Source organism: Ovis aries, chromosome 3, assembly GCF_016772045.2.
Source record: "Ovis aries strain OAR_USU_Benz2616 breed Rambouillet chromosome 3, ARS-UI_Ramb_v3.0, whole genome shotgun sequence".
Taxonomy (NCBI): Eukaryota; Metazoa; Chordata; class Mammalia; order Artiodactyla; family Bovidae; genus Ovis; species Ovis aries.
In genome coordinates, this window is record NC_056056.1 from 138,349,114 (window position 1) to 138,356,900 (window position 7,787).

At 43.8% G+C, this 7,787-nt stretch overlaps 1 protein-coding gene across 1 annotated transcript; it reads left to right on the forward strand.

Annotated features, from left to right (window-relative positions):
• Positions 1-938: 938 nt before the first annotated feature.
• Positions 939-3,626, forward strand: LOC101106515 (olfactory receptor 10AD1-like). The gene is made up of 2 exons (XM_042247325.1): positions 939-1,052; positions 2,622-3,626. Exons 1-2 carry the CDS (start codon positions 939-941, stop codon positions 3,624-3,626), a joined length of 1,119 nt encoding a protein of 372 aa, XP_042103259.1.
• Positions 3,627-7,787: the final 4,161 nt, after the last annotated feature.

A 7,787-nucleotide genomic window follows, 5' to 3' on the forward strand; every position in this document is an offset into this window, starting at 1 on the left:
CTAACAGATAAGACAGCATTATGATTTTCAAGTCATGGTGCTAAAATTCAATTAGTTAGCACAGAGACAAAATTTAAAATCCTAAAGAAGGTAAAAATATACTCTATAACAAAGGTGGAGGCAAAATAAAGTTATTAACAAATGGAATATGTGACATGTAAGACTGAATACCTATTCTATAAAGCACAGTACACATGACTTAATATTATTATTTAATATTTAAGTAAACATTCATCACCCATGGTATAGATGACAGAGAACTAACAAGGTCATCACACAAAACTTCTCTTCCAGAGTGGCTCACCAGGTCAGACCATCCTCCCTGGACAAGTTCTTCAAACACCATGAGTTTCTCTGTTATTTGCCACAGTGATTCAGAGACAAACGTGATTATCAGTCAAGCAACAGAATGAGGTAGGATGTGATTTTCAAGATATTGTCCCATTTACTTACACAAATGTTTAGCTGGCTAACCCCTGATGGTAGTTAATAAGGCACTAGGTATCACAGAATATTCTCTCCAACAAACAAGCCACAAATAAACATTTGTGCTCCTGTAGATCAGAATAATTCCATAAATTGAACTTCAGTTTCTTCTTAGTCAAGTCCACCTGTCTGAAATGTAGCTCACTTACTTCTCCTGCTCAGACTCTGATCTCAGCACCAACAAGTCCACAAGGGCCCAGGATTCAAAGCCACTCTTGGATTAAATAGTTCACTCTGCCCCTCTGTGACATTTCTGGGCCCTCAATATGAAATTTTCTAGGTTCAAGTTCTAGGGGATCATTCCAAAACAGATATAATGGGAATGGCCTACTCCCCAAACACTGCCTGTACCTATCAAGAAACACCTACAGGGAATGCAAAGCTAAAAAATTGGCAGTAATGGCATATATATCTTCTAAAATTAAGCTAGGCAACATGAGAGATTTAAAGACATGGAGAGCAGAGGGGAATTCAACCAGAGGCAGCTCAATGATAGATACCCACCACCAGAGATGAGAAAGGAAGAAGGAAAAGAAAAGAGAAGTAGAAATAAGTGGAAAAACTGGGTGAAAGGAAAACAGGGGGGAAATTGAGAGCGTGTAGAAAAGGAAGTGGAAGAAGAGGAAATGAAGAACTAAACGTTAAGAAGGAATACAGTGTCTATAAGCATCTGAAAGAAGAAGGGATCTATCTGATATATCCCAACTCCAAAATACGATTAAAAAGCAGGAGAGATTTAATATGAACATAATGACTTCCTAAACATTACAGTGAGAATAGAGCATACAAATTCTGAATGCTTGTTCTCTGATGACAGAAAAAGAAAGAGATTTACTGCTATTAGTAAAGGGACAGATTGAAGTTGTCTGAAGGTCTATTCAGGAATATTGAATCTGTGCCCTACTCAGAACTTCCCTGTTCTCACAGGATGATTGGATCCTTTCCACCCAATTATGTATAGTGCTAAATTCCTACCTAAGAAGGAAAACTGATAGGTAGCATGCAAGAGCTCACAACCAGGCCCATCTCCAGCATGCACCACGTGGGTCGTTAATGCAGCAGCAGCAAACACCGGAGCCTGAGCCTGGAAAGAAGTAGGATGACTGGGATGAGCTGAGCATGATGTTTCAAGTTATGCTAATCATTTTCACCTAAGAGATAATCCTGAGGATTAGCATGTTTTTATTTTCTCTAAAGGGGCTTCCCTGGTGGCTCAGATGGTAAAGAATCTGCCTGCAATGCAGGAGACCCAAGACCCTGATGATGGGAAAGATTGAGGACAGGAGGTGAAGGGGCAACAGAGGATGAGATGGTTGGATGATATCACCAACTCAGTGGACATGAGTTTGAGCAAACTCTGGGAGATAGCGACAGGGAAGCCTGGTGTGCTGCAGTCCATGGGGTTGCAAAGAGTCAGACACCACTTAGCAACTGAACAACAACAATTTTCTCTAAAAATTCAACCCACTCATTGTTTTAAATAGGTAGCTCAGTTGGTAAATTATCTGCTTGCAATGCAGGAGACCCGTCTTTGATTCCTACATCGGGAAGATCCCCTGGAGAAGGAAATGGCAACCCACTCCAGTATTCTTGCCTGGAAGAATCCCATGGACAGAGGAGCCTGACAGGCTATAGCCCATGGGATTGCAAGAGTCGGACACAACTTAGTGAGTAAACCACCACCACCATACTTGAGCTTTTTTTCTTTTTTAGAAAAATACATCTTCAAGTGTCTTTCAAGTGCATCCTTGATATAATCTTCTATGAACTAACATCCCCTCCTCTGAAATAGTCCACTCCTCTGTTTGGCATGGGTTCTGGAAATCTATCTTGTTTTTTCACTTCTGAATGCATTTGGACTAAAGGCTAATCTTTCAACACTGAGGATCCTGGAGCAGATACTTTACTTGACTTCAGCCTGATTAAATTAGAATAAAATATAGCCATCACTTCCTTATTTTTAATGTTATGGTTCCATGGATGCAGCCTATGGTGACTATGGTACTGTCACTGCCCCATATAGTGCCAATTACTTATGTTTACTTAAATTACAAAATATTTATCACCACTCACCCATCATGTGCTATTACAGCTGTGTTTCTGGGATCAAGTGAGTACCTTGCATTACTCTACAGCTGTCTCTCTTGTGCTTTCTCTGTCCCTCCTCCTCAAGTGGATCCACACCAGTGGACCTAAGGAATGGCAGCACCGTGACTGAGTTTATCCTCGTGGGCTTTGAGCAGAGCTCCCCACCCACTCAGGCATTGCTCTTTGCCCTCTTCCTAGCCCTCTACAGCCTTGCCATGGCCATGAATGGCCTCATCATCTTCATCACCTGGACAGACCCCAGGCTCAGCAGCCCCATGTACTTCTTCCTTGGCCACCTGTCCTTCCTGGATGTCTGCTTCATCACCACCACCATCCCACACATGCTGATCCACCTGACAGTGAAGAACCATACTGTCTCCTTTGTTGCTTGCATCACCCAGATGTACTTGGTCTTCTGTGTGGGTGTGGCTGAGTGCATCCTCTTGGCTTTCATGGCCTATGACCGTTATGTTGCCATCTGCCACCCACTTAGCTATGCCCAGATCATGAGCCGGCAGGTCTGTGTGAGCCTGGTGAGTACAGCCTGGTCCTTTGGGCTGATCAATGGCATCTTGCTTGAGTATATGTCATTCCAGAACCCCTTCTGCAGAGACAGCCACATAGAAAACTTCTTCTGTGAGGCCCCCATAGTGATTTCTCTCTCCTGTGGAGATCCCCAGTTTAGTCTGAGAGTCATCTTTGCTGATGCCATTGTGGTGCTGCTCAGCCCCATGGTGCTCATCGTCATCTCCTATGCCCGCATCCTGGCCTCCATCCTGGGCAGGAACTCCTCCTCTGGTCGAGGCAAGACCTTCTCTACTTGTGCCTCCCATCTGACCGTGGTCATTTTTCTCTATACCTCGGCCATGCTGTCTTACATGAACCCCCGCAGTACACATGGTCCTGACAAAGACAAGCCTTTCTCCCTCCTCTACACCATCATCACCCCCATGTGCAACCCCGTCATCTACAGTTTCCGAAACAAAGAAATGAAGGGGGCCATGGTGAGGGCCCTTGGGAGGAGCAGCCTTTCCCAGGCAGAGTCTGTCTAGTGGGAAGATGCCTGGAGGGGCAGCTTCCTCCTCCAGTCCCGAGAGCTGGATAACTTTCCTGTGCTGGGAGGCTCCAGGAAAGAGCATTCATAGGATTCTTTGCACCAGCATCAGGCCTGGAAGATCCTATTGATATTTAATGCTCATCTATCTGATGTACCTTTAAACACTGTGTTCTCTTGGACCTTCTTCATGAGACTTGGATATCTTCCTGCTGAGTAATTTTCTTCTAAGTTCTCACAACAGGATCTATAAACACTTAAGTACACTTAATTCTATTTCATTTTCTTTGCATAGCACTTTTATATACTCTTCCCAGCCTGAGTTCTGCCTAGACATTTAGGAATAAACTTTTTCTTTCAACTTAAACTGTTTTGGTTTTTTTTTTTTTCTCACACTCCACTCTCTCTTCCTGAATCTGCCCTCATCCACTCTGCTCCTATATGAGAAATAGTAGAGGAAGAAGTAAGAAAAAAAGAATCGGGGAGCAGTGTTAGACATTAAGAAAAGAGAGTTAGAGACAAGAAGAAAAAGACAAATTAGGGCTCAGCAGCCTAAACTTCATCGTGTTTGCCTCCAGTAGCCCATGAGGGGGAATTTGTGTTGGCATTAAATTATCAGCACTGCATTTGGTGTATGTTTGTGCTTCTCCATGTTGGGAAAGGGCAAGTAGGAGACGCCAGGTGTCACATGCCTTCTTCTAAGTCCTCCAGTTTCCTTAAATGCGTGAATTTGATATTTTCCATTACATCCAAATAATATGTACCTCTGTCAAGCTTCTCAGACTACCAGATTCTTCCCTGTTACCCATGCCCTTAATTAACTCTCTTCTCCCTACTTCTTTTTTGGTAGCCATCTATCATTTAATTCCAATTCAGTCCTATTCCATCTTACCTCCTCATCTTAAATGGAAACATTTCACTCCCTGTATTTTAAGGAACATCACTCCAACACTACTTCCACCATTTCAGAAGACTTTCTATTTATCTTTCTATTGTCTATCTCAATCTTTCTAGCCTCATCTAGCTTCTCTCCTTAACTTAATCCAACATACCTTGAAAGGGCATTATATTCTCAGCTGTTCTCTTTCTTTGAAGACTGCATCTTTTCATGCTCCTTTCATAATAGGTAGGAAAAAAAATGATACAGGCCTGTGCTTTGTTTTCTGGTGCTACTTCTGTTAAGATGAATGCACCTCACTCGGGATGCTCTCAGATAGATATACAACCCTTTCCACATCCTGCATATCACCTACTACCCTCTACAGTGACCTAAAGTAGTAGCTTCGCTCCACAAAGCTCTACTCTTTTGAATCCAAACTGGTGAGTCTGTAGATATAAGAATATGTAAGAAGCATTTCTCAGATAACAAGGAGGAATTGAGACACTACTATAATGAAGAAGAAACAATAAGCAAAGTACTTGAACATTTACATCATCAAAGAAAAACTATACCAGGGCAAAGTGAAGCAGGCAAGAAAGACTTTATTTAAGACTACTGCAACAGGGAGATCGAATTCAACTCTGCTGAAACAAGCAGCTGGAGAACTTTTAAGAGCTGTAGTAGGGAGATATTTAGGTGACCTGTGGGTGGTAATTGCTCTTACCCAAAGGAAAAGTAAGCTTGCATGCTGTAGTTTATAATTTGGGGCAAGACACCCATTAAAGTTAGATCCCTACCCTCCCACAGAGACTAGGAAATACGGGTGCAATCTTCCTTGAGGATTATATTTCAAAAGGATGGCTCCCGGGTCCTTGAGTAAGACATTCCCTTGGTCTAAAAACTGGAAAGTGGTTTTTAGGTAGGTTTCTGTACATTTCAAAGGGGCAGAGAAAGAATTTGCGATTCCAAGTTTCTAAAGTGAATGCTCTAAGAAAAGAGATCAGGGACAACAGTCAAGAAGAAACTTGTCCTAAGGGTAGTCCAGGGAAAGGGGAATGTTAAGTCCCCTTTAAGGGGACTGGTCACCATTATTCTTTCCTCAGGATCTCAGTTCCTTATCCAATTTGAAAATTTCTGTTTCAAAAAGGCTTAAAAATTTGTTAAAAGGTGGGGGTGGGAAAAAAGAGAAAAAAGAAGAAAAAAAAAAGAAGGGGAAAGGAGAGGAAAGTGTGCTTTTTTAAAAGAAAAAAAAGTCTTCTGAGAAATAATTTAATGTTTTCCCGGCACTGTTGCATGCTGACATAAACAAGACTCAGTTCCAGCTTTTAAGCTCTAAGTCTATTAGGGCTGGTAAGAACGGACTCAATGGACATGAGTTTGGGTGAACTCCAGGAGCTGGTGATGGACAGGGAGGCCTGGTGTGCTGTGGTTCATGGGGTCGCAAAGAGACACGACTAAGCGACTGAACTGAACTGAAGAACCAGTAATGGTAATACAAAGGGCAAACTTATATAACAGGCGCATACAAAGTAGAAGACTATATATGAGAAGACAGATAACAGCACTCACATTTATTAAGTACTTAGGTTCTAATAGCTTCTTTCAATCTTCACAAAACCCTTTAGGCACTAGTACTGCCTCCATTTTGAGTTGCAAAACTGAGACTCGAAGAGGCTGATTTGTTCAAAATTCCATCACATTTCAAATGTCACAGATGTAATTCTACATTGGGCAACAGTTCCAGAGCCTGAACTCCTTAAGAGGTAATCGAATTCTTTTCCTGAAGAATGGGGCAGGCTTTATACTGAGAAGGTGATATTAGAACTAAGCCTTAAAGAATAATCAGTAAATTAAAGGTAGAAAATGGGGTGGAGTTGACAGAGATTGACACGGACTAGTAATTCCAGACTAGAGGAACTGCCTGATCATAGACATAGTGTGTTAAACGTGGGTGGTGAAGGGCGAGTATGGCCAGGAACACTGGGATTTGGCTGAGTGACCTAGAACTGTCTTCTCAAAGCCATTTAAGGTCTTGGGCTCCCAGGAGACCAGGGTGCCGGATAGGAACCAACGCATTGGTGTAGGGGGATAGCAGAGACTGGCCCAGGGGCAGAAAAATGTGGGGAAGGAAACCCAAGAATTCTACCCGGAGTCCCGGCTCAGCCCGCCCTCAGTTGTAGCCCAGCCCTGGGCTCTCTTCATCTAAAGCTGGCCCCTTGCTTCCCAGCCCGGTTAGCCGCCACACAACTAAACTACCCAGAATCCTGACCAGATTGCAGCCGCCAGAAGGGGTGGGCGTGGTCCGAGCTAAAAACCTGCACCAATCAGCCTTCCCCAGCCTTTCGAAGCTCCGCTAAAACAACCAATGAGCGCCTTCTCCTTGGCCGCCCATTCCCCACATGAGAGCTGGAACCTGATCGCTCTGGGAGACGCCAGCTATTCTGTGAAACTCTGCAGGCGCCAGCTCCCGCTAGGGCCTACGGGCCTCTGGCTTAGGATACCTTCCCAGACCCGGGCAATTTTTTGTTGTTGTTGTTGTTGTTTGTTTGTTTGTTTGTTTGTTTAATATAAGCTTATTTCTTTCAATAGGAGGCTAATTACAATATTGTATTGGTTTTGCCATACATCAACATGAATCCACCACGGGTGTACACGTGTTCCCATCCTGAACCCCCTGCCCACCTCCCTCCCCGTACCATGCCTCTGGGTCATCCCAGTGCATCAGCCCCAATCATCCTGTATCATGCATCGAACCTGGACTAGCCATTCGTTCAGTTCAGTTCAGTTCAGTCGCTCAGTCGTGTCCGACTCTTTGCCACCCCATGAATCGCAGCACACCAGGCCTCCCTGTACATCACCACCTCCCGGAGTTCACTCAGACTCACGTCTATCGAGTCAGTGATGCCTTCCAGCCATCTCATCCTCTGTCGTCCCCTTCTCCTCCTGTCCCCAATCCCTCCCAGCATCAGAGTCTTTTCCAATGAGTCAACTCTTCGCATGAGGTGGCCAAAGTACTGGAGTTTCAGCTTTAGCATCATTCCTTCCAAAAGAAATCCCAGGGCTGATCTCCTTTAGAATGGACTGGTTGGATCTCCTTGCAGTCCAAGGGACTCTCAAGAGTCTTCTCCAACACCACAGTTCAAAAGCATCAATTCTTCAGCGCTCAGCCTTCTTCACAGTCCAACTCTCACATCCATACATGACCACTGGGAAAACCATAGCCTTGACTAGACCGACCTTTGTTGGCAAAGTAATGTCTCTGCTTTTGAATATGCTATC